General features: G+C 47.0%; 1 protein-coding gene and 1 long non-coding RNA gene across 2 annotated transcripts in view; one reads left to right on the top strand and one right to left on the bottom strand.

The window, feature by feature from the left end:
- Positions 1-21,117, bottom strand: part of ADAD2 (adenosine deaminase domain containing 2) — a 32,598-nt gene extending 11,481 nt beyond the window's left edge. Inside the window, exons 1-11 of the mRNA XM_083512583.1 lie at positions 21,036-21,117; positions 20,625-20,739; positions 18,295-18,352; positions 16,601-16,668; positions 15,787-15,844; positions 14,342-14,406; positions 14,062-14,175; positions 13,774-13,822; positions 11,919-11,993; positions 11,316-11,477; positions 112-307 (exon numbers count right to left, since the gene is read on the bottom strand). Of these exons, the coding sequence (XP_083368709.1) occupies positions 112-307; positions 11,316-11,477; positions 11,919-11,993; positions 13,774-13,822; positions 14,062-14,175; positions 14,342-14,406; positions 15,787-15,844; positions 16,601-16,668; positions 18,295-18,352; positions 20,625-20,737 (958 nt within the window). The 5' untranslated portion in view covers positions 20,738-20,739; positions 21,036-21,117. The remainder of the gene's footprint in view (positions 1-111; positions 308-11,315; positions 11,478-11,918; positions 11,994-13,773; positions 13,823-14,061; positions 14,176-14,341; positions 14,407-15,786; positions 15,845-16,600; positions 16,669-18,294; positions 18,353-20,624; positions 20,740-21,035) is intronic.
- The window catches only part of LOC310712949, a 2,318,697-nt gene that overhangs the window by 1,985,193 nt on the left and 306,350 nt on the right, over positions 1-27,154 (top strand). The gene's annotated exons all lie outside the window — the stretch shown is intronic.

A 27,154-nucleotide genomic window follows, 5' to 3' on the forward strand; every position in this document is an offset into this window, starting at 1 on the left:
GGAATAAATGCATTCAACATTTGCTATGAACAACACATGAAAGTTATGGATATAGGACAAGGAATTCATAAGTCAAAGGAAAGCCATGTTCTTGAAGAATGTTATTCTTACCAGGAGGCCGAGGTTTTACAGAAGAAACTGAGAGAACAGGCAAGCCTACAAGACACAAAAGGCAACTGAGGTGAAGAGATGTACTGAGAGACAGCCACCGTGTATTAAATCTGCCTGGTACAATTTGCGACACAGTACATTGTGCCATTTCCATGATAACCTCCTTTCTACGTTTGTGTGTGAAGCCACCCACACACTTTAGGATTGGAAAGGAAATGTTCAGCCTCTACCAGTTTGGAGAGACAGCACTCAACTTCAGAAACGCCTCTCAGTGCGTTGGGACATACAAGGCGACAAGAGCAGCTCTGAACATGTGCAGAGCACCTTCCCCTGGTAGTCGCAGAACCACAGAGAACGCACCATGCTACACACCTTCAGAAAACCAGAGCTCATTCCTAGCCCTTATGAGAATGGGTGGGGAGGGTGCCTCTCCAAGCTGTTTAGACCACTTCACTATTCTAGAATTCAGAGTATCCATGGAAAGGGAGTGAGCGTTTACTAGGTAGAAACTGTACATTCAAAGTACGCTGCTTGCCGGGAAGTATGCTGGGAACTGTAGCTCTGTGAGAAACACACTGCCATCTGTTCCCAGGATTTTTAAAGCCACGTGTTTTAAATCAGGCGTAGGCAAACTCGGCCCTCCAGATTTATTTATTTTTATTACGATAAAGATCATCTTTATTGTCATTCTCCCATACAGAACGGAATTGAAAAATCTACATAAGACATTCAAAAACCAACAAGCCTGCTATCCCAACTATACCAACCTGGTTAGCCCCCTAAAAACTCTGATACCCCATAATTAAATACAATATACTCCCACAGAGACTCCCTACACTGCGTTTAAAACCAAAATCACATTTGGGTAGAAACTGTTTCTCAGGCGGCTAGTCCTAGTCTTTATAACCCTGGACCTTCTTCCAGAAGGCAGAAACTGAAAGAGATCATTTCCGGGGTGCGCACTATCCTGCGCTATCTCTGCAGCTTTCTTGTGGCACCTGGAAGCGTAGATTTGATCCAAGGTGGGAAGAGTGCACCCAATTATTCTCTCTGCAGTCTTTACAACCCTGGACAGCATTGTTTTTCCCCTGGCTGTGCAGCTCCCAAACCACACACACAGATTGTGAGTTAATAAACTCTCCACAGTACAATGGTTTTAAAAAAAAGACTACAGTTCCCATCATCCCTGACCACTGGTCCTGTTAGCAAGGGATGATGGGAGTTGTAGTCCCAAAACATCTGGAGGGCCGAGTTTGCCTATGCCTGCTTTCAGTATACGGTGTGGGTGTGACACACAAGACATACTTTGCTTCTCCAGTTGTGCATCCGAAACATCATCGATTGGTTGATCCCATCCATCCAGGAGCGGCTCCTTAAAAGAAGCCGAGGGCAGAAGGTGTGCTGCAGAAAGAATATCAGTGGGGAAGTGAGGAGGGGTGCAAAGCAGAGAAACAAAACAGGAGAGAGGGGCAGAAAGGAAAGCAGGAACCTCCCTGTTACCCTCAACACCCACAAAATATACTGGCATTCCAGCTCCCAATGTCTACACACGAAGAGAAAGAAAACAGGGGGTAGACCTGCAGCAATCATGCAGTTTTATTTACATTAATCCACAACTGATATAAATCTTACCACGAGGCAGGGCAAAAAGACCTACTTAAGGTAGAAACAGTTGGGGTGGGTGATGGTTAACAAGACCCAGTCTGCTTCGTGACGTCACCCATACCTCCTGTACAAGAAGGAAGAATGTGCTTTTAACCTTTACTAAATTTAACAAGTTCTCATTTTTCCCACCAGTGTGTACATCTGGTTACCTTTTATCAGACATTCACCTCCAGTGCTTTGTAAAATACAGAAAGCTTGACAAAATAAATGGACCGTATGGTTAGAATTGTGATTACAAACGAAAATGTGTAGCTGCTGCAGATCTACTACTACTTATTTTCAAACTCTTGAGATACATAGACTTTTCTAGGAATCACTTTCTGCACTATTCATCATATACTGTAAGAATCCGCCCTTTGAGCTGACACGGGTCAAGCACTAAAAGAATCCTGTGGCAACTTTTAGCATATGCATTACAGCTTAAACTTAAACTTGGGAGGATGAGTTGGTTCTAAATTTAATATAAAAGGTAAAGGGACCCCTGACCATTAGGTCCAGTTGTGGCTGACTCTGGGGTTGCGGCGCACATCTCGCTTTATTGGCCGAGGGAGCCGGCATACAGCTTCCGGGTCATGTGGCCAGCAGGACTAAGCCGCTTCTGGCGCAACCAGAGCAGCACACGGAAATGCCATTTACCTTCCCGCCGGAGTGGTACCTATTTATCTACTTGCACTTTGATGTGCTTTCAAACTGCTAGGTTGGCAGGAGCAGGGACTGAGCAATAGGAGCTCACCCCGTTGCGGGGATTCGAACCACCAACCTTCTGATTGGCAAGTCCTAGGCTCTGTGGTTTAACCCACAGTGCCACCCGCGTCCCTAAAATTTAATATAAATAAATAAAATAATAGGGCAATGAAGTGGTTGCTAGAATAATTTAAGCCTTTGGATCCCTGGATTTTGCAGGAAAAGGCACCGCCAAAGAGGTCAAATTGCTAGTGTGAAGAGCATCAGAGCCCTGAAGCTGGATGAGACCAAAGACCCATCGAGTCCAGAATCCTGTCTCCATGGTGGCCAACCAGATGTCCCTAACGAAGCCCAAAAGCAGGACATGAATGCTACAACATTCGTCAGGTTTAACCTGGCAGATTCCCTTGCCCTCTTAGTGCTGCTGGATTAAACTAACAATATTCTGCCACCCACCACCACAGCAATGGTAAAAAGGTAAGTCCAGCCAAAGGCGACTCTGGGGTTGCAGCTCATCTCGATTTCAGGCCAAGGGAGCGGGCGTTTGTCCACAGACAGTTTTCCGGGTCATGTGGCCAGCAGGACTAAACCGCTACTGGCGCACGGAGGGCCGTGACGAGTGCCAGAGCGGACGCGGGTGGTGCTGTGGTCTAAACCACTAAGCCTCTTGAGCTTGCTGATCGTAAGGTCGGTGGTTCGAATCCCCATGATGGGATGAGCTCCCTTTGCTCTGTCCCAGCTCCTGCCAACCTAGCAGTTCGAAAGCATGCCAGTGCAAGTAGATAAATAGGTACCACTGCGGCGGGAAGGTAAACGCCTTTTCCAGGCACTCTGGCACTCGTCCCGGTCCTCCGTGCGCCAGTAGCGGTTTAGTCTCTTTCAAATCAGAACCAGTGAAGGCGGTGAAGGTCCTATGTGAGTATCTGGAGGCGGTTGGAGGATAGATGGCGGCTAACAGATTAAGGTTGAATCCTGACAAGACAGAAGTACTGTTCTTGAGAGACAGCAGGCAGGTGGGTGTGGAGCACTCCCTGATCCTGAATGCGGCAACTGTGCCCCTGAAGGAACAGGTGCGCAGCCTGGGAGTCATTCTGGACTCACAGCTGTCCATGGAGGCACAGGTCCATTCTGTGTCCAGGGCAGCTGTTTATCAGCTCCATCTGGTACGTAGGATGAGACCCTCCCTGCCCGTGGACTGTCTGGCCAGAGTGGTGCATGCTCTAGTTATCTCTCACTTGGGCTACTGCAATGTGCTCTATTTGGGGCTACCTTTGAAGGTGACCCGGAAACTACAACTAATCCAGAATGCGGCAGCTAGACTGGGGACCAGGAGTGGCTGCCGAGACCACATAACACCGGTCTTGAAAGACCTACACTGGCTCCCAGTACGTTTCCAGGCACAATTCAAAGTGTTGGTGCTGACCTTTAAAGCCCTCAATGGCCTCAGTCCAGTTTACCTGACTGAGCGTCTCCACCTCCATTGTTCTGCCCGGACACTGAGGTCCAGCGCCGATGGCCTTCTGGTGGTTCCCTCGCTGCGAGAAGTGAAGTTACAGGGAACCAGGCAGAGGGCCTTCTCGGTAGCGGCACCCGCCATGTGGAATGCCCTCCCAGCAGAAGAGAAAAATAACTACCAAACTTTTAGAAGACATCTGAAGGCAGCCCTGTTCAGGGAAGCTTTTAATGTTTAATAGATTATTGTATTTTAGTGTTTTGTTGGAAGCCGCCCAGAGTGGCTGGGGAAACCCAGCCAGATGGGCAGGGTATAAATTATTATTATTATTAGTCCTGCTGGCCCCATGACCCGGAAAGCTGTCTGTGGACAAATGCCGGCTCCCTCGGCCTGAAAGCGAGATGAGCGCCGCAACCCAGGGGTCCTTTACCTTTACCACAGCAAAGTTGCAACCACAGCGTTATTAATTCTCCTTTCAAGCCCAGTCCACCCTCTTCCGCATCTACCCTTTCCTTGTGTGGCACCGCTAGCGGATCCAGAGAGCTCTGGAGAAGGAAGAGGCTCCTGAACAGTTAGAAGTTGTCCTTCCCTCCAAGGCGACTGCATCCGATCTTTCTGCAGAGATGCTGCGGCAATTATTTTCTGGCAACCCTCTCCTGCTGCCTCTTCTTTGTCCGACATTTTTCTGGGAAGAAGGGAAACAGATAAAAATTTAAAACTCTCTGCTAGCAAGGAGAAGGGTTGTTTACAATTACACCCTTTTTGCTTGAATGTCTAAGTTTTGTACAGTGGTGCCTCGCAAGACGAAAAGAATCCGTTTTGTGATTCTCTTCGTCTAGCAGTTTTTTTTCGTCTTGCGAAGCAAGCCCATTGAAGGATTAGCGGATTAGCGCTATTAGCGCTATTAGAGGCTTTTAGAGGCTATTAGCGGCTTATCTGCTGATCAGATCAGCTGATAAGCTGCTTAGCGCTATTAGCACTATTAGCGGCTTTTAGCTGCTTTTAGCGGCTTATCGGCTTATCGGATCAGCTGATAAGCGGCTTAGTGGCTTAGAAAAAGGGGAGGGAGGGGAAAAAACCTGCAGGAACTCGCAAGACATTGTCGTCTTGCGAAGCAAGCCCATAGGAAATTCGTTTTGGAAAAGCACCTCCAAAACGGAAAACTCTTTTGTCTAGCGAGTTTTCCGTCTTGCGAGGCATTCGTCTTGCGGGGCACCACTGTATCAATGTTGTGTTGCAAGGGCAATATAAGTTTTGCTATGTACCAAGGTCCCTGCATTGTTGGCAACCATCTGCCTCGAGATGCTATTGTTCTATTATTATATTTGTGTATTTTCTGTGAACTGCTTTGAGGAAACTACTATATATCGCTTTAAAATGGGGGGGGTGGGGTCTTTCTGGATGCCCTTCCAAAACCTGTGAAGGTCTAAGACGAAGCTTGGGTATGAAAACAAGATAATTGCGAGGGGAAGCAGGACGAAGATGTGGAGTTATGCTCCAGAGATCCAGACAGTGGGGAGCCCCAAGAAATTAATAAATACAATTTGGACTATAATTTGATTTTTCTAATTGGAGTATTATGATTGGATATTTAATTGGATGTTTTTTATTGGAAAATCAATAAAAATGATCTTTTTTTAAAAACAAGATAATTGCTGATGTTAAAACGGCAGTAATGAAATACAGTAGCATCAGCAGAGATTTATGAAAAGCCAAACCAGAAGAAAAGCCTTTCCAACAAGTCTTGGTAAAATAGGAAGGCTTGAACAACTAGCCCTTGGCCAAGGGAGAAAGGCATGGCTCTGGCAGGCTTCCCTTGGGAAGGGATTCCTCAAGGCCAGGGGCCACCACAGAAAAGGCCGTGTTTTTTTTGTGGCGGATGACAGTCTGCCATCCCTCAATGGTTATGTGGAACTTGATGGGGAGATTTTTAAGGGTCTGGATTTCCCCTCCCTAAATTGATTTTTGAATTCTGGATTTATCGCTATTCACTGTATTTTATGTTGTTTTTTGTTGCATCAATTGTTTTAAATTTGTTGTTAGCCGCCCTAAGCCCGGGTTTCTGAACCGGGAAGGGCAGGGTATAAATTAAAAATTATTATTTATTTAAATGGAAATGGATTGTTTTTTAGAGACTACCAGATTAAAGAAACATGACCGTTATTTGACCGGCCGTGAACCATTTTGACGGGGTTCTGTTTTGTTTCTGTTTTGCAATTAAGTCGTCATGAACAAAATGATTAAATCTGTCTAAACTGGTACATGTGAAAAGCACTATAGGTCAATCTTTTGTGTGCTTTTTTTTCCTAAAAAAACCTTCATTTTCAGGGGACGATAGCACACCCGCCTTGTCCCTCAGGAGAGGCCGCCTTCTTCTTCCCCACTTTGGCCCCAAACAGGGAGGAAAGGCCTCTTCCAAGATGGCGCCCCAGGCGCTAAACCAAAAACCGTGGCCCACGTATTCAAATTCAAAATCTGTTGCCCGGCCAACCGATCAAACGGTTCATCCACAAATCACCGTTTTTTTCCGTGTATAAGACTAGGTTTTTTCACTCTAAATAATGTTCAAAATCGTGGCGCATCTTATACACGGCGCCATCTACCCCCCCAAAAAATAACAGAATAAACCAAACACCACAATGGCCGCTATTCCCCCCTCCCAGAGCTTTTCCGCTCACAAAATGGCCTCAGCTCACCCCAAGTCGCCCCTCAGTTTCCCCAAAGCTCTGAGGAGGACCCCCCAAAAAATCCCCTGTAGAAAAATGGCCCCAAATTGGAGGATTTCATGGAGAAGGGGGGCTCACTTTTAGTATTTCTCCCCCCCCCAAAAAAGCCCCAAATTCCTTCTCACTGCCCCCTCACAGGAGATACCCCCTGAAAAACCTCCACATAAGGGCCCCCCAATAATTTAACCCAATAATTTAGCCCCTTTGCCCCAAAGCTCAATAACCCCCCAATAAATCAAAAATCGCTCTCCCAAAAGATTGAACGTCCCACCCAAATCTCCCCCCCTGAAATGTGAAGGAGACCCACCCCGCCTATCCCATAATAATAATAATAAATTTTATTTATACCCCGCCCTCCCCAGCCAGGGGGCTAACACCAATAAAATCACAGTAAAAACATAAAGGGGGGCCAATTTAAAATACAGGTTAAAATGCCATTTAAAATGCAGCCTCCACAGCCCCCCCCCAAAAGGTGTTTCCACACAAGCCCCTTTCTTGCCTCCCCCGTTAATTCGGATTAATTGGGGAGGTGCTGAAGAGGAGATGGGGCTTTGGAGTGTCCCATAGCTAGCTTGGGGGGGGGGAGATGAAGTGGAGGGGGGTATCCTATGAAATGCAGGAAATGTGCAAGGAAGGAAAGCATTAACTCTGACAGTTTGGGGGGGTTGCAGAAAAATGGGGTGCAAAGAGATGCTTTGGTGCAAAGTTGGAGGGTGCAAAGGCGCCTGCTGCAAATTAAGAGGGGGGGGTGAAGCAGGTTCAATGCACCTCTTGGGGTGCAAAGGAGGGGTGCATTTGGGGGGTGTTATTTGGGGGGGAACCTGCTTGCAAACACAGCTAGCTAGAAAGCTAAATGGGCAACAGTGGCGTAGCGTGGGGGGTGCAGGGGGGGCCGACCGCACCGGGCGCAACATCTGGGGGTTAGGGTTAGGGGGCGCAAATCCACGGGTTAGGGGGCGCAAATCCACGGGTTAGGGGGCGCAAATTACTTGCCTTGCCCCGGGTGCTGACAACCCACGCTACGCCACTGATGGGCGAGGGTGCAAAATGGATGCAACAGGAACATGGAACTGGCAGAAATGACAGGCAGAATCCGAGATCAGGGAGAAGAGGTGGTGGAAGAAGACTGGAAGAGATTTAAAAACTACTTGCAGAAATACTGTAAAATTAATGAATGTTAAAGGGATGTTGGATTGGAAATAAGCGGTATTGGTAAAAAGATTAACAAGAATATGTAAATATGGATTGATAATGGTGGAAAATATATATTTATAATAGGCTAAGATGCTGAGCAAGGATAAATGATAGAGGGTAAGGGCTTGCTGAATTACGGTAAATATCTGAACTGGAATACAAAAAGGGAGGTGTGAGGAGGTCAGGAAACTAGTAAATGAAAATAAAAAAATTCCTTCCAGTAGCACCTTAAAGACCAACTAAGTTAGGGAAGGAATTTTTTTATTTTGACTATGGCAGACCAACACGGCTACCTATCTGTAACTAGTAAATGAAGTATAAGATATGAAAATATTGATTTTTTTTGTTCTTTCTTTTCTTTTTGCTAACTGCTTTCTATTTTGCATTTTTCATGTGTTTTGTTTTCGTATCTTTGCAGTTCTTTTTTCTTCTATCAGGGTTATTTTTTGTTCTTATTTTTTATGTTTAAACTTTGAAACTTTTTTATTGTTTGTAAAATTTCAATAAATATTACTTTTTTAAAAAAGCAAGAGGGAGAAGAGGCGGGGGGGGGCAAAAGGGTTTGCAATACCATGGGGGTAATTCAGGGGGGTGGTACCTTGCACCCCACGTTGCAAGGGAAGACCACGCTTTGAGTGGTTTATTTATTTTATATATTTATTTGAGTGGTTTATTATTTTTTTTATTGCTCTCCCACCATCTAGGAACCCCGCTTCTAATTTCCCCCACCAAGTTGCAAATGAATTAAAACCCAGCTGCTTCTCCACGTGTTTGAGTGAGGATCCACTTTGAAGCTAATGGGGGGGCGAGGAAGAAATCTGCAACGGCGACCAATCCGGTAAAAGAAAAGTCAATCCGTTTTAATTGCACGCAGCCAAAGACTGCCTCAATGCACACAGAATCATTCAAAAATTAAAAGAAAATATACTGGATTAATACAAAAACATTTATGTTATCCAAGACTTTACCTACTCTAAACAGAGCTATAAAAGTACCTTCATATACAAATTAAGACGTTAAACAATAAAATTTATAAGCTGAAATTATCACATGGCCACTAATGTATTAAAAAAATGATGTTAATTAATACAGTGGTAAAAGAAAAGGAGGGAGATCTCACAGGCTCCTCCCACCCCGCTTGGGGATCCATTGCAACGCCTTTAAGGATCGCAGCCCGAGTATATGTGTCTTTTAATAACTTGGAGGGAGTAAAAAGCAGGATCAAGATTTGTGCTGCAGATTTGGAAGGGAAACTCACCATCCTCACCCGGGGGGGGGGGGAATCTACTTGGTTTCTCAGGTTAAGCTAGGTGCCTTTAGTTTATTTATTTATTTTATTTTGCACGTGCAACATTTTGCACGCCCCAGTTGCTCCAGAGGACGCTTTGCATACGGATCCCGTGCAAAGGGATTCAGAAGCAATTGCTCGCCACGTAATCCTTGTTGTGCGTGAGGTTGTTTTACCTGCTAAAAGATGTCGATGCCTCGCCTGGGCTCACAAACGGGACTTTAAACAGCTGCAAGGTCCTTAGGAAATGGCTCCACTCTGGAGCTCGCAAGTTGCGCCTCTAGGTGGCGTATCCTAAGCATGTGATCACTGCAAACCGGAGTTTAAAGGGGTGGCGGCAGGTGACCTATTAATTGCAAGACCATCGTGTAACATTCAGGTTTGCAAACCTTGGCAATTGCTGCCTTGAGAGCGCTTGCATTAAACAGAGATTTTAAAAGAACGGAAAGAAAGTGTCTGCTTGCTTAAATAAATTAATACTTCTGAGAATAGTAATAATAATAATAATTTGTACCCTCCCATATGGCTAGGTCTCCCCAGCCACTCTGGGCGGCTTCCAACAAAGATTAAAAATACATTAAAATACATTAATATATATATGACTTTCAAGTTCCAACGTGGCAGCTCCCAGTGTGGTCAGTTTTTGCTTTCATTGGGGGAAGGGGGAAAGTTTATTTCACTGAGAAAAGTGGAAATCCCACCAGGAGGTGCGAAAGGTGATCTCAAAGCTTCCTGTGTGTTTGCAGAAACTGGTATAGTGGAAGATTTATTTCCTTTATATCATGCTTTTCCTTCAAGTAGGCTTAACATGGTTCTTCCCCCCACCCTCTGCATTTCACCCTCACTTTATGCTCACAACCCTGCAAAGGAGGTCTGGCTGACTCTCTCGCCCATGAATTTGTCTAATTTTCTCTTAAAGCCATCTAGTTTGGTGTCCACTGCTGGCTCTTGCGGGAGCAGCTGCTGAGGCTTTAATAAAAATAGAATTAATGAAAACAACTGATAATTTGGTGGCCTGCAATGGTTCCTCCAAATGGTTCCATTGCTTGAGGTGGAAAGATCGCCTTGTCTAATACAGTGGTACCTTGGTTTCCTCAGGGTGGCGCTGTGGGTTAAACCACAAAGCCTAGGACTTGCCGATCAGAAGGTCGGCTGTTCAAATCCCCGCGACGGGGGGAGCTCCCGTTGCTTGGTCCCTGCTCCTGCCAACCTAGCAGTTCGAAAGCACAAAGTAGATAAATAGGTACCACTCCGGCGGGAAGGTAAATGGTGTTTCCATGTGCTGCTCTGGCTACATAACCCAGAAGCTGTACGCCGTCTCCCTCAGCCAATAAAGCGAGATGAGCGCCACAACCCCAGTCATCCGCGACTGGACCTAATGGTCAGGGGTCCCTCTACCTTTACCTTACCTTGGTTCTCAAACACTTTGGTTCCCAAACGCCAAAAACTCAGACGTAGGTGTTCCGGTTTTCAAACGTTTTTCGGAAGCTGAACGTCCGATGCGGCTGCTGGCTATTATTTCCGGGGCATCTGCACCAATCAGAAGCCACGCCTTGGTTTCCGAACATTTCAGAAGTCAAACGGACTTCCAGAACGGATTAAGTTTGGCGCTTTTATTTTTGCTCTTTATTTTGTGTTTTTGTTTTTGAGGCCTTTTAGTTTAATTTGTTTTTGTGACAGTGTGGAACCCAGTTCAGCTACTGATTGATTGACTGATTGTGTGACTGCGGAAATGGATAAAAGCCCCCCATCAAAACAATGACTATCATCCGTGCAGGTAAGAAAAAAAAATAATTTTAATTTTTATCAACTACAAAACTATCTTATTTATTTTATAGTACAGTACACTGATTATTGCTTTCATTTTATGGAGCCATGGTCTCGTTAGGTAGCAAAATTCATGTTCAATTGCTGTTTTAGGGGTTGCTTTTAAAAGTCTGGAACAGATTAAGCCATTTTGCATTACTTCCTATGGGAAAGCGCACCTTGGTTTTGGAACGCTTTGGTTTTGGAACGGACTTCTGGATTAAGTTTGAGAACCAAGGGACCACTGTAGTAGAGCCCAGGGAATTCTATTAAAAGAACACACACCAGAGTAAGTATCCATTCCTAAAGTTTTTATTTTGATTTTGGCTGCTTCTAGCCTTTTTGTCCACCTTGCAGAATTCACATCTCCGCCTGCCTGGAGTCAGGGGCAGGGGTTGCGTGGGAACGTCTGGCTGGTGGGAAAATAGAAAACCATCCTCTCGCTCCTGCAGGGCTTATAAGGGGAGATGTTGTAGTCAGAGTCCTCGATGCAGCTGGAGGAGAAATTGCTGTGGAGCGAAACCTTTATTTGCACCAATATTTGACGCCCCTGCAAAGAGGGAAAAAAAGATTTGAGAAGAGGAGGGGTACCGTGCTATATTAGAAGCAAAAAAAAACTTGTTTGATGAATTGGAAGAGCCGCAAAAAGATTCCACTGAGCACATGGCTTGATAATATGGGCAGATTGGCTACATACGAACAAATTGCATGTCGACGAAAAAAATAAGAACGGATAAATATGAAGAAATCTGGAACGAATATTTAAGCGATAAGGCGGATAGTGGTGGGAAGTAGGGGGAGAGGAGAGCGATTGAAAAATATTGTTTAAAAAGGTGTAGTCATAGGTATATCCGTGTATTCAAATCTGAATTGTCAAATTGTGTTGTTATAGTTTTTGTTGTATGTGTCTTTTGCGGTTGATGTTTGTATCAAAAAACGATTAAACAAATTAACCCTTGAACACTTCATAGCTAAAGAAACGGTAACCCACCCGGACGTCAGTCACGCACTGGAGTTCATATTGGTCTCCCAGGACGGGCCGCAACACAGTCATGAAGGTGCTGAGCTGAGAATGAGAATTGCAGGCAGGATGGGGCAGAGAACTACAGTTAGGACATATACAGGAAGCTGCTAAGCTATTGGTCCACCCACATCAGTGTTGTCTACACAGGCTACCAGCAGCAGCTCTCTGGGGTTTTCAAGCTAAGTCTCTCCCAGGCCTAGAATCATATGCTGTCCGCTGCTCTTTGGGGCTGGGGGGGGAATATATTTTTCTTGATTTCCCCCTCTAAAAACTTGGTGCGTCTTGTGGTCTGGTGCGTCCTATAGAGCGAAAAATATGATACAGTGGTGCCTCGCAAGACGAAATTAATTCGTTCCGCAAGTCTCTTCGTCTTGCGGGTTTTTCGTCTTGCGATGCACGGTTTCCCATAGGAATGCATTGAAAATCAATTAATGCGTTCCTAGGGAAACCGCCTTCAGACCAGGTCCGGGGACAGTCTGTCCCCGGACCTCTTCTGAAGGCTGGGGGGGGGGACAAGGGCTTTTCTTCCCACCCCCAGCATTTTAAAAAAACCCCGGGACAGCGGAGGACTTCTCCACTGTCCGGGGCGATCTTAAAATGCTGGCGGGCGGCATTTTAAAATCGCCCCGGGACAGCGGAGGACTTCTCCGCTGTCCGGGGCGGTTTAAAAGCCCCTGGGAAGGCAGGCAGGGGGGGGAGACTTTCGCCCCCCGCCGGCCTTCAGAAGAGGTCGGACCGCTTCTGAAGGCCGGCGGGGGGCGAAAGTCTTTCCCCCCCGCCTGCCTTCAAAAGCCGTCGGCGACAGCGGAGAAAGGCAGCGCCATTCTCCGCTCTCCCGTGAAGGCAGGCAGGGGGGGCGAAAGACTTTTGCCCCCCGCCGGCCTTCAGAAGAGGTCCAGGACCTCTTCTGAAGGCCGGCGGGGGGGGCGAAAGTCTTCCCCCCCCCCGCCTGCCTTCAAAAGCCGTCCGCGACAGCCTTCCCGGGAAGGCAGGCAGGGGGGAGCAAAGACTTCCCCCCCCCCGCCGGCCTTCAGAAGAGGTCCAGGACATCTTCTGAAGGCCGGCGGGGGGCGAAAGTCTTTGCTCCCCCCGCCCGCCTTCAAAAGCCGTCCGCAATAGCGGGAAGCGCTTCCCTGCTATGCCGGACTGCTTTTAAAATGCTGGCGGTGGGGAGCAAAGCCTTTCGGCCCCCGCCGGCCTTCCTGGACCTCTTCTGAAGGCCGGAGGGGGGGAAAGGCTTTGCTCCCCACCACCAGCATTTATAACAGGTCCCCGGAGATTTCCCTATGGGCTTTCGTCTTGCGAAGCAAGCCCATAGGGAAATTCGTCTTGCGAAGCGCCTCCAAAACAGAAAACCCTTTCGTCTTGCGGGTTTTCCGTCTTGCGAGGCATTCGTCTTGCGGGGTACCACTGTAATTGTTTCCCTCAAAGAATTCTGGGCACTGTGGTTTAACCCTCCCTGAATTACCATTCAAAGGAACCCTTATTAAACTACAGTGCCCAGAATTCTTTGAGGGGGAGATTGTCCTTTGAAGAGATAGTGCATACATAACCTTTTCTGTGAATCTTTTCTGTGAACCGCCCTGAGACCTCCTGGTATAGGGTGGTATAGAAATCCAATAAATAATAATAATAACAACAACAACAACAACAACAACAATAACCACCTTAATAGACTTATTGCAGGCCAGGAGGATGAGGAGATGAATTAAAAGTGGAATGAGGACCCAGCTATTTTATGGCGGCCTTCCATAACCCACCTCCCTCTCCTCCCCAATTTCTCAGATCTCCACGGAAACAAAAAATAGGACAGAATAGGTACCTGGTAGCTCTGGATACAAGATGGGATGATGGCAGCTCTTTGAAAGGCGCTGTGTTCAGAAAGAGAATGTAAAACAGGGTCATTTAGCTACAGCAGTGACTCCTTTCTGCCCTAGAGACCACTTGAAAAATGATGGTGATTTTGGTGCGGCACTTAATTATTTTTCTGCCTGTGGCAGCCATTGTAAGGCGCACTGTACTAGATGCCGTTTGGGTTTTAGTTGTGTTTTATGTACATCTTTCCCACCGAATCCAAATTGTGATACACCGCACGGCCGTATCAGCTCACCTGTCGATGTTATATTTTGTGCGCAGGAAGAGGGCGGCTCGGAAGTATTTGTCGGGAGAGCTCAGCGCTTCCACGCAGCCGGCGCAGCTCCCGTGTTTCTGCCACTCTTTGTCCCTGTGCGGGAGGAAACAGCCGTTGGCAGGCACACCCAGCGTCTCTCCACCTGAGCCTTCCCCAACTCTGCCCCCGCCAGATGTTTGGGACTACGACTTCCATCAGCCCCAGCTAGCGCATGTCCCTTCTCCAACCCCAGCCCCCTTCTCTGTTAAGCCTTGGTTACCAGAACTGGAAGTTGCTCAGGTTGATGAAGGATGGCCAATGCTCGTTCAGTTCAGACGTCAAGTCCTGCAGGAAAGGAAGGTGGTGGGGAGTGTTAGTATTCCTGCTCCGTGATTGCCGTCATGGGATTGTTGTCTTTCACATGACGGTGTATGTTTTGATTCCACCGAGTGGGAAGTGACGGAGACAGGATGTTTGTGTTCCTGTGTTCCATCAAGTGGGACTACTGTCCTTTGTTCTTTTTCTCTTTGCTGTCTGATGCTAGAGAGCGAGGGAGCCGGGTTGCAGTGCTCCGTGTGTGTTTATATGTAAATGAAGTAGATTAGCCAAAATGCTGAGTTGCACAAACTCTGTGGATCCCTAAGTGTGCCGGTGTCTGGTGGCATCGGTCGCTGTGATGTTCGGGATGAAGAAAGCTTTTGAAACTCCCGAACAATCGACCAGGAGGGAGAGAACATGCCAGTCGGGCATGTGTCTCTGCCAGGCTCCTACTTGAGTGTAGGCTGAACTCCTGACAGGGAGCAGGCTACTTGAGACAATCGTATCATCCTGAGGACTACGTCTGGGGCTGGCCCTACCATTAGGCAAGTCAGCTCAAGGGGCAGATCAGGGCCCTCTTAAGCATATCCGGCGCCGTGGTGCAAAAATACCTTTGGCGAAATATTGTAAAATTAATGAATGTTAGAAAAAAGTTGAAATGAAGTTGTATGGCTTTAGTAGAAATATTATAAGGAATTAAGTACAGATAGGTTAATAGAGTATTAAAGGAAAAAAATAAGGTTAGAATGAGTTAAGATAATTATAGGATAGAAAACAGAGGAGGATGGAAATGAATTGCTGAAATAATTAATAGAAGTGGAATACAAAAAGGGAGGTGTGAGGAGGTCGTGGAAATAAGTGAATGAAAGATGGGATAATGAAATTGGTTGATTTATTTTATTGTCTTAGTCTTGTTTTGTTAATTTGATGCGTTGTATTGCATTGTTTTTCTTTTCCCTTTTTTTCTTCTTCTTTCGTTTAGTGTTTTTGGAAAAATAATAAATATTATTTAAAAAAACAAAAACAAAAATACCTTTGGCGTCCCGTCCCGTCCCCCCCTCCCCATTTCCCAGAGTTACCGACAATTTTTGGGGGGGAGGGAACACCAGCAGCAGCAGAGGAAGCCTCTTGGGACGGGACGACGGTTATTGTTCTTATTTTGATTTTATATATTGTGATCTTTTCTGTGAACCACCCTGAGGCCTCTGGGTATAGGGCGGTATATAAATCGAACCAACAAACCACAAGGGTCGCCTTATCCTGCAATGCAGAAATCTTTCACCTAGCGTGGGATTCGAACCCAGAAACCTAAAATTAAATGTCTCGCGCTCTACCCGCTGAGCTGTCCCAGGTCGTTGGAAGCAGGGCCACCGAAGCCAAACTTTGCAGCAAAAAGGTTCTACTCACCACCAGGTCGGAGGGGAAGAGGTATCTATAGGGGCAGCAGCCCATGATGTGGCTGGGCCTGTGGATTTAAAGGGCAGGAAGAGGAGGTGAAGGAGGCTGGAACCTTTTCTATTCCAGCAGGCAATTAAGAATGCATCATATTGTCTTAATTTAACTTTGTTCTATGGTTTTAATTGTATGGTTTTAAGTATAATTGTTGTAAGCAGCTCTGATATTTTTAAGTAGCGTGTGTGTGTGTGTGTGTGTGTACGCATGTACACACACACACACACACTCAGGGCCAGATTTAGGTATGATGAGGCCCTAAGCTACTGAAGATAATGGGGCCCTTTCTATGTCCAGTTGTCCTTTGTCAACAACAAATCGGCACTATTTTTTTGTGTGTGTGTTGAATATATGCTAGGTGGTAATTTGTGGACCTCATAGGTATCTCAAGCCATTTGCACATGTTGCCGTGCAAACAGCCCATGCAGAATGTCGGCACCCTATATATAGAAAGGAGCAAACCCGGGATAGTTTAGGGAACAGGATAGCAGGCGGAGCCCAGGACTTATATCACAGGAGCCTACACAACACAAAACATGGTTGCTGTAGGTAGGTTTCATTTTATTTGTTTTTTATCTTATATTTTGGAAATGTGCATCCACTTTTCCCCCCTCTAAATTTTCTGGGGGCCCTAGGCTAGAGCTTGTTCAGCTTATATGTGAATCCGGCACTGCTTAATACATATATTTAAGCAAGAAAATAAATACTTCACTGAAGTCCAAGCAATAAATACATGCCTCCCATACCAGCCCAAATGAGATCGCCTCACCATAATCCATGGATAGTCCAGGTGTTTGCGTCTTTCGGCAGGGCGCACTCAAACTTCCTTCCCAGAGCCTACAAATGCATGTCAGAAAGCAGAAGGTGGGTTAGATTCCCGAAGGTACAGCATAGCCACAAACCTCATTTCCCCCTTTTTGTGTTTGCGTGTGTGTGATTCGTAGAATTGTAGAGTTTGAACGGGCTCCAGGGGTCATCCAGTCCAACCCAGGAATCTTTCACCCAATGTGAGGCTTGGACCCACAACCCTGAGATTAAGAATCTCATGCTCTACTTGGCTGAGCTATCCTCTATTTATTAATACAGCTTAACAATTAAGGGACGCGGGTGGCGCTGTGGGTTAAACCACAGAGCCTAGGGCTTGCCGATCAGAAGGTCGGCGGTTCGAATCCCTGCGGCGGAGTGAGCTCCCGTTGCTCGGTTCCTGCTCCTGCCAACCTAGCAGTTCGAAAGCACGTCCAAGTGCAAGTAGATAAATAGGTACCGCTCTGGCGGGAAGGTAAACGGCGTTTCTGTGCACTGCTCTGGTTCACCAGAAGCAGCTCAGTCATGCCAGCCACATAACCTGGAAGCTGTACGCCTGCTCCCTCGGCCCATAAAGCGAGATGAGCGCCGCAACCCGAGTTGGTCACAACTCGACCTAATGGTCGGGTCCCTTTACCTTTACCTTTAAAAATTAAGCAGAGGTTTGATTTCATTTCTGTTCCCTTCAACTCATATTTCTCCTCCTGCTATTGGAGCAAGTCCAAACTCCATTGAACTACAACTCCCATCATCCCTTGCCACTGGGCATGTTGCCTGGGGCTGATGGGAGCTAGAGTCCCCCACGGCTGCTTCTTTTAACCCCTTCTCATGGATGGCGCTGTGGTCTAAACCACTGAGCCTCTTGGGCTTGCCGGTCGGAAGGTTGGCGGTTCGAATCCCCGCAACGGGGTGAGCTCCCGTTGCTCAGTCCCAGCTCCTGCCAACCTAGCAGTTCAAAAGCACACCAGTACAAGTCGATAAATTGGTACCGCTGTGGCGGGAAGGTAAACTGCGTTTCCATGCGCTCTGGCACTTGCCACGGTCCTCCGTGCACCAGTAGTGGTTTAGTCCTGCTGGCCACATGGCCCGGAAAGCTGTCTGTGGACAAACACCGGCTCCCTCGGCCTGAAAGCGAGATGAGCGCCGCAACCCCAGAGTCGCCTTTGACTAGACCAGGGGTCGCCAAGGTTTACCTTGCCTGGGCTGGTTCACTCCAGCAGAAATCCCTCCATGGGCTGGATCGCACATGAGCGCAAGAGCACACGCACCAGCGATTTCCGGTGTCTGTGTCTGCGCAGACGTGATTTCCGATGTCTGCCTGTGTGCAGATGCGATTTTCGGCATCTGCGCATGTGGAGACTTGATTTCCGGTGCCGCGAAAGTGAGTCCCCGTGCTGTGCCGCACCGGTTTAGCGCTGCACGTGGGGACTCGCCGAGCCGGCGTCTTGGTTTGGGGGCAGCTTGTGGGCCAGTTAAACAACCCCAAGGGCCGCTTGTGACCCATGGGCCTTAGGTTGCCAACCCCTGGACTAGACTTAACCATCCAGGGGTCCTTTACCTGTTGCAACTGCTCTGCCACTGTCTTATTAAGCCAGGTAATACGCAGAGATGTTAACTGTTCAAAAAGGGAGTGTCCCCGAATTAGAAACTCTTACTCACTATGCAGAAGGTTCCAGGCCACATCTGGACAAAGCTCATGCATCGCCAAGGACAGGACCTGCAGTCAGAGAAAGAGAAGTCTCCCAGTTTCTCCTCCTTTCAAAAGTCTTCAGATCAGTTCATTCTTCACCCCCTCACTTCCACCAGAAGACTGATACCGATTCACTGGAAAGATAATACTATGAACTCCCCCCCCCCTTTGATCAAGGGATAGAAAATGAACAGATTGCTTTTAGACGCAGATTGTGTATGGATAAATGCAATAATACTTAGAATGCGTTTATTAAAAAATATTACGACTTGTTAATAATTGCATACTCGTTGGAATAATCACCTTACTTATGCACCTGCATATCATATTGCAGTTTCAAGCACCTTTCTTTCACTTTATTTGTCCATTGAATTTTTTCAATAAAATATATATTTTTTAAACCAGATCAGTTCCCAACATTTCTGTACCAGTTTGCGGTTTTATTTATTTACTGAATTTTTTAGTCTCTATCTTGCCCAGGGTGACTTCCAACCAACCTTTCCTTTTAGTAAACACTTTCAGTGTGTGTGTGTGTGTGTGTGTGTGTGTAAAAGTCCTCGTGAAAAATTTTAAGGTCAATTTCTCATTAATTACACATTTTTGCAAAATAAAAAAGTTCCTTCCAGTAGCACCTTAAAGACCAACTAAGTTAGTTCTTGGTATGAGCTTTCGTGTGCATGCACACTTCTTCAGATACACTGTATCTGTATCTGGGTATTACTCAGAAGGGTGGTGGGAATGACAGGCTCATCTCAGCTATCTGCCAATCTCCCATTCCCACCACCCTTCTGAGTAATACCCCTCCCCACCTTCTCACTATATAGAAGGATCTGGCAACTTCTGTCTCAGTGTATCTGAAGAAGTGTGCATGCACACGAAAGCTCATACCAAGAACTAACTTAGTTGGTCTTTAAGGTGCTACTGGAAGGAACTTTTTTATTTTGACTATGGCAGACCAACACGGCTACCTATCTGTAACATTTTTGCAAGCCATTTCACCTAACATATTCATCTACCTTATTTTTATTTCCTAACATTTACTGTATTTTTCCGTGTATAACATGCCCCCGTGTATGATACCCCCTATTTTGGGGGACTCAAAATTAGAAACTGGGGGGGGGGGAGATTGCCCCCTGTGTATAAGACTACCTCACCTTTTTAACATAATTTTTTGTAAAAAAAAAAGTAGTCTTATATACGGAAAAATACGGTATATAGTACTTGATTGTGTAGAAAACAAAAGAAAACCTCAAAGTGGTTTACAAAAAGAGCGAAACAGTAAAACTATCAGTAAAATAAAAACCACTATTTAAAACATCAAAAAAAATAAAATGAAACCAACAATCAACTAAAAACAGATGAAAACACATGTCATCATTCTACATCTCTGCCTTGGCTTGTCTAAACAAAAATGCTTTTAGCAGGTGCTGAAAAGAGTACAGTTTTATGTGCGCTTTGATACACAGTTTTGCTTGGAGAACTGTATTGCAAAATTCAGAGATACACAAAATTCTCATGACAGCTGTATTCCAGTTTGCATGTTGTTCTGGGAAGCGTGAATCAGGTTTTTCATTAAAACACAAACGGAAATTCTCCGTCCATCCCCACCTGTAATGCAGAGACTGTTGTTTAGTTGTGTCCGACTCTTTGTGACCCCCTGGACCAGAGCACGCCAGGCACTCCTGTCTTCCCCTGCCTCCCGCAGTTGGGTCAAACTCATGCTGGTAGCTTCGAGAACACTGTCCCACCATCTCGTCCTCTGTTGTCCCCTTCTCCTTGTGCCCTCCATCTTTCCCAACATCAGGGTCTTTTCCAGGAAGTCTTCTCAGGAGGTGGCCAAAGTCTTGGAGCCTCAGCTTCAGGATCTGTCCTTCCAGTGAGCACTCAGGGCTGATTTCCTTCAGGATGGATAGGTTTGATCTTCTTGCAGTCCATGGGACTCTCAAGAGTTTCCTCCAGCACCAGAATTCAAAAGCATCCATTCTTCGGCAATCAGCCTTCTTGATGGTCCAGCTCTCACTTCTATATATCACTACTGGGAAAACCAGAGCTTTAACTAAAAGGGCCTTTGTCGGCAAGGGGATGTCTCTGCTTTTTAAGATGCTGTCTAGGTTTGTCGTTGCTTTTCTCCCAAGAAGCAGGCGTCTTTTAATTGGAGCAGGAACCGGAAAGCCACTCCAGTATCCGGGCCAAGAAAACTCCATGGACAAAGACAACATGCAGAGACTGAGAGTCCACAGATTCATCCCGTCCCACTTTCTGCCCATCCTCTCTCACCTTTGCACGAGGTTCTACCTACCTAGAATTCTCCACCTTGGCCTGCTGCTGCCTCCAGAGATCCTCAGGGCGAACCAGCAACCAGAAGAAACTCATGCAGAAGAAACCCAGAGCCACTGAATTGGCTGCCATCATACCTGCAAGCAAAGCAGAGCTGATGAAGGATGGAGGGGAAAAACAGCAAGGAGAGGAACCCAGTCGCTCTGTCAACGTGCAACCCCAGGTATAGAAACCCTCAAGTAGGGTTCAGTAATCCCAATGTCTGACGACAAAAACATTGGCTAGATTGTTCTCAGTCATCAGGGAGTCATAGCTCAGCCACAGAACTTAAGCTTCAGTTCCAGTATTCCTAAGTTAGGCTAGGAAACAACCCATCAGGTCCTCTGCCTGAGCTCAGTTGAACCAACTACCTGACTTTGTATAAACCAGCTACCTAAGCTGTCCCAGCCTGGGGTTGCAAAGCAGCAATGCACATGCCCTGATATGATGTTGTCCTTTCAGTAGGCGAGCAAGACACCGATATGGTGTTAAAAAGGAGAAGGACGAGGCTGGTTTCGCTTCCCTGTGCGATGACTGAGAAGCAAAGGCTCGGCTCCTCGCGGAGTCGCAGATTGCAGAACGATTGCTTTGATCAGACCAACTTGGGCCGCTGTAGGCAAATGCAGACTTTAGGGTTTCACAAAACTCTTTATCAAGGAGATCACCGGTGTTGAAGCAATGATTCTTCAACACCAACTTCGTTGGACTGGTCATGTTGTGCGGATGCCTGATGATCGTCTTCCAAAGCATAAGAATGCTCTATTCCAAACTTAAGAATGGTGGTGGTCAACGAGAGGTTTAAAGACTGTCTCAAGGCAAATCTAAAAAATGTAGTATAAACACAGACAGTTGGGAAACACTGGCCTGCGAGTGCTCCAGTTGGAGAACAACCTTTACCAAAGGTGTCATGGGCTTTGAAGACACTCGAACTCAGGACGCAAGGGAGAAACGTGCTAAGAGGAAGGCACGCTTGGCAAATCCACACCAGGATCAACTCCCACCCGGGAACCAATGTCCCCACTGTGGAAAGACGTGTGGATCCAGAATTGGCCTCCACAGTCACTTACGGACTCATTGTTAAGACCGTGTTCATGGAAGACAATCTTATTCAGCTGTGAGGGATTGCCAAAGAAGATCATGGAGAATGGAAAGGTTGACCATTTAGTTTCCAGAACATTGTTGAACTATGGAACTGACTCCCACAGGAGGCTGTGATGATGGCCACCGAAGGATTTAGGAATAGCCCGCTTGATCAGGCCAATGGGCCATCAAGCCCAGGATCCTGTTCTCACAGTGGCCAACTCTGTCTGCTTTGATTGTTCTATGCCATGCAAACCTGATCCCAGAATACGGTCCCACTCAGGGCCAGATTTAGGTTTGATGAGGCCCTAAACTACTGAAGGTAATGGGGCCCTTTATACGTCCAGCTGTCCTATCTAGCTAGATGGTCATTGATGGACCTCATAGGTATCTCAAGCCATTTGCACATGTTGCCGTGCAAACAGTCCATGCAGAGTGTTGGCACCCTATATATAGAAAGGAGCAAACCAGGGATATTTTAGGGGGCAGACGAGCAGGCGGGGCCCAGGACTTACACCACAGGAGCCGACACAACACAAAACACTTGCTGGATGTAGGTTTTGTTTTATTTGTTTTTTATCTTATATTTTGGAAATGTACAGTAGTACCTCGGGTTAAGAACTTAATTCATTCCGGAGGTCTGTTCTTAACCTGAAACTGTTCTTAACCTGAGGTACCTCTTTAGCTAATGGGACCTCCTGCTGCCACCGCACCACCGCCACACAATTTCTATTCTCATCCTAGAATAGAATCATAGAATCCTAGAATCCTAGAGTTGGAAGAGACCACAAGGGCCATCGAGTCCAACCCCCTGCCAAGCAGGAAACACCATCAGAGCACTCCTGACATATGGTTGTCAAGCCTCTGCTGAAAGACCTCCAAAGGAGGAGACTCCACCATACTCCTGGGCAGCAAATTCCACTGTCGAACAGCTCTTACTGTCAGGAAGTTCTTCCTAATGTTTAGGTGGAATCTTCTTTCTTGTAGTTTGGATCCATTGCTCCGTGTCCGCTTCTCTGGAGCAGCAGAAAACAACCTTTCTCCCTCCTCTATGTGACATCCTTTTATATATTTGAACATGGCTATCATATCACCCCTTAACCTCTTCTCCAGGCTAAACATGCCCAGCTCCCTTAGCCGTTCCTCATAAGGCATCGTTTCCAGGCCTTTGACCATTTTGGTTGCCCTCCTCTGGACACGTTCCAGTTTGTCAGTGTCCTTCTTGAACTGTGGTGCCCAGAACTGGACACAGTACTCCAGGTGAGGTCTGACCAGAGCAGAATACAGTGGCACTATTACTTCCCTTGATCTAGATGCTATACTCCTATTGATGCAGCCCAGAATTGCCTTGGCTTTTTTAGCTGCCGCGTCACACTGTTGGCTCATGTCAAGTTTGTGGTCAACCAAGACTCCTAGATCCTTTTCACATGTACTGCTCTCAAGCCAGGTGTCACCCAGGTGTCACCCATCCTGAAGCAAAGTTCTTAACCCAAGGTACTATTTCTGGGTTAGCGGAGTCTGTAACCTGAAGCGTCTGTAACCCTAGGTACCACTGTACATACACTTCCCCCCTTTATTTTTTGGGGGGACCTCCAAGAGAGTGTGGGACGTGGGTGGCGCTGTGGGTTAAACCACAGAGCCTAGGACTTGCCGATCAGAAGGTCAGTGGTTCGAATCCCCGCGACGGGGTGAGCTCCCCTTGCTCAGTCCCTGCTCCTGCCAACCTAGCAGCTCGAAAGCACCTCAAAGTGCAAGTAGATAAATAGGTACCGCTCTGGCGGGAAGGTAAACGGCGTTTCCGTGTGCTGCTCTGGTTCGCCAGAAGCGATGTAGTCATGCTGGCACATGACCCGGAAGCTGTATACCGGCTCCCTCAGCCAGTAAAGCGAGATGAGCACCGCAACCCCAGAGTCGGTCACGACTGGACCTAATGGTCAGGGGTCCCTTTACCAAGAGAGTGTGAACTAGAACTTGTTTAGCTTATACTGTGCATAAATCTGGTGTTAGTCCCAAAACTCACAACGCACAGCTTTGTTGGATGCCCAAAACCTCTAGGGCTACGAGAGAAGGAGGGAAACTTTTCCCTATCTGCTTTCTCCATGCAACCTGATTCCAGAATACGGTCCCATTTAAAGACAGCTGCTGCCCCTTCTCCACCGCAGGCCCTCTGAAATGTCCCTCCAGCCTCCGCATTCCACATTCCAGTCCGAAGTTTGAACTCGCCAGCTGCCCTTACTTCTGGCAGGCGGTCAAGGAAAACAACGGCGGGCCCCCCTCCCCTCCGCCCTGGCAGGGAGGCAATGCCCTTGTAAGGCCCAGCTGGAGGTCAGCAGAGACACAGGCAGAGAGAAGCAAGGGAAGGAGAGAGATCAGGAAGGAGGCAGCAAGGACCACCGTAAAGACCATGAAATCCCTTCTGGTAAAGACCCCTCCCTCTGTCTCTGCACGGCTGCTTGCTAAAAGCAGGTCACTAACTCTGGGGTGTTTGTGAGCCCTATAGCTTCCTTGCTCCTAACCCATAAGCTCCTGGACTTTTGCTGGTGTTGAAAAGCGCTGGCGAGGCCCAAACAGGCGAAACACAGTTTCAGGGTGTTACAGAAATTACCGGGGGGGGGGGGCATCTTTAAAGTTGTTAAATGTTACAAATATTATGCCTGAATGTATCCTTTCGGCTTGACAGCTCAGGGAAGTTACCTAGCTTTAAAAAATACAGTGGTACTTCGGGTTAAGAACTTAATTCGTTCCGGAGGTCTGTACTTAACCTGAAACTGTTCTTAACCTGAAGCACCACTTTAGCTAATGGGGCCTCCGGCTGCCGCCGCTGCGCAATTTCTGTTCTCATCCTGAAGCAAAGTTCTTAACCCAAGGTACTATTTCTGGGTTAGCGGAGTCTGTAACCTGAAGCGTATGTAACCCGAGGTACCACTGTAGTATAAAATCAACTCCTTTGCCAGTTTCCTCCATTCCAAAGCTATTTTCCCCTTGAAAAAGGACTCCTGGAAGTGCCCAGAGGTGACAATTGCTGAGCTGATTGTTGGCCAAGGAAAGCCTAATCTCATCACCAGACTTGCCAAGGGGTCCAGGCATGCAAAGGAAGTTCTATTGTACTTTGGTGGTGGGACTTCAGAGGTGTTTGCCTATGCTAATCTTATACCTGGGTCTTGCCCTGACATGTCTGCTTATGCTAATCTTGTACCAAGGACTTGTCTGGACATGTTTGCCAAGGTTAAACTAGTGTACCCCTGTCTAAAGGTAAAGGGACCCCTGACCATTAGGTCCAGTCGTGGCTGACTCTGGGGTTGCGGCGCTCATCTCGCTTTATTGGCTGAGGGAGCCGGCGTCCAGCTTCCGGGTCATGTGGCCAGCATGACTAAGCCGCTTCTGGCGAACCACAGCAGCGCACGGAAACGCCGTTTACCTTCCCGCCGGAGCGGTACCTATTTATCTACTTGCACTTTGACGTGCCTTCGAACTGCTAGGTGGGCAGGAGCAGGGACCGAGCAACGGGAGCTCACCCCGTCGCGGGGATTCGAACCGCTGACCTTCTGATTGGCAAATCCTAGGCTCTGTGGTTTAACCCACAGCGCCACCCGTGTCCCAACCCCTGTCTACCCCTCCCCTTTTGTGACATGTCAGTGATGCAGCAATGATGCTGTACGAACTGTATTCTGGGATATGGTGGGAAAGTTTTAAAAGTCCTGGTCGCCCCATCCTCAGGGCTCAAAATTCCTCTTTGAACCTGTTGCACAGTAAACTTTGGTCTACAGCTGTTTGCTCCGGTTGGTGGCTGGACTCCTTCCTTTATTCCCCAGGGACCCACGGGCTCTGCCTGACCTTCTGGGGGACTGAGCAGCCTCACACCTAGATTTTTCCATAACAAGGGGGATAGCCTTGCCAGTTTGTTCCAGAGTCCCTTTAAAAAGATCTATATACTGAAGCAGAAAATTCTGTGTGTGATACAGCCTACTACTTGGTCACATGCATGGGGTAAAAAACAGGCATGATTATATTCCACCCTTTCCCTGCTCCTATATCTTTTTCTCTCCCCCCCCCCCATTATATTTTATTAAGTTTCTACTTTTTTTGTAAGTTTCGACGTTTTTAAACCTCTACAGCCAAAATGCAATTATTTTTGTTGACTTTCCGCCCCGTTCTCCACAGTTGTTGTTCTTCCCCTTTGGCTGCACCCTAACTTCTGTCTATTAAATCTATCAAACTGCAATATTATAATCTCATTGCTTCTGTCGCTCAGAACTCCAATCCTGCTCGTGAGCTCATCGTACTGTAATATTTCTTTGGATAGTCTGAGAAAGGCATCAATTCCTCTGTAAAACACTTTTAATTCCCTTCTCCTATATCATGGCGTTCTGCTCTTCCTGTCCATCGCTGGGAAGTTCACAGCAGCTTTCGGAGGAGAACGGCTCACCAGTTTAGTTACATCGCTTTATTTATCGATTGCATTTATATCCAACCTCTTCCTCCTCAATGAATCCCCACAAGAACCCTGAGATTTAGGTCAGGTTGAGAGGCAGTTTCTGGCTCAAGGTCACCCAGTTGAACTTCACAGCCAAGTGGGTTATTTTGAGTCCTTCCTAGTCCTTCCTCACAGGGCTATTCATTTCATTTATTTCATAAGATTTCTCTTTGCCTGTGAAACAGACACAGAACAGAGATCAGCCTTAGCTACTTATTCCATCTGCCACCCCCCCCCCCCAACCTACTGCTTTCATGGGAGACTTTACCTTTTGAAAAACTGATGTTTAGGGAGGAGCTGGAGTAAACCTAGATTTAAGCCTAGTCCCGCCTTTGCCAACCGGGTACCGTCTAAATTGTTGTTGCTTAGTCGTTTAGTGGCGTTAGCCTCTTTGTGACCCCCTGGACCAGAGCACGCCAGGCCCTCCTGTCTTCCAGTGACTCCCACAGTTTGGTCAAACTCATGCTGGTAGCTTCGTGAACACTGTCCCACCATCTCGTCCTCTGTTGTCCCCTTCTCCTTGTGCCCTCCATCTTTCCCAACATCAGGGTCTTTTCCAGGGAGGCTTCTCTTCTCACGAGGTGGCCAAAGTATTGGAGCCTCAGCTTCAGGATCTGTCCTTCCAGTGAGCACTCAGGGCTGATTTCCTGCAGAATGGAGAGGTTTGATCTTCCTGCAGTCCATGGGACTCTCAAGAGTCTCCTCCAGCACCAGAATTCAAAAGCATCCATTCTTCAGCAATCAGCCTTCTTTATGGTCCAGCTCTCACTTCCATACATCACTACTGGGAAAACCATGGCTTTAACTATACGAACCGTCTAAATTAGGGCGGTCCAACTTTTCCTACCAAGTGGACTGCAAGAACCCACAGGCCCCACACTACCTTGTTTTGGGGAAAGAGGGGAGAAGCGAGCCCAAAATGTTGTTGTTGTTGTTGTTGATATTTATTATTATTATTT

This window comes from Podarcis liolepis (genome assembly GCF_965112155.1).
Source record: "Podarcis liolepis genome assembly, chromosome: 7".
In the NCBI taxonomy this organism is placed as follows: domain Eukaryota; kingdom Metazoa; phylum Chordata; class Lepidosauria; order Squamata; family Lacertidae; genus Podarcis; species Podarcis liolepis.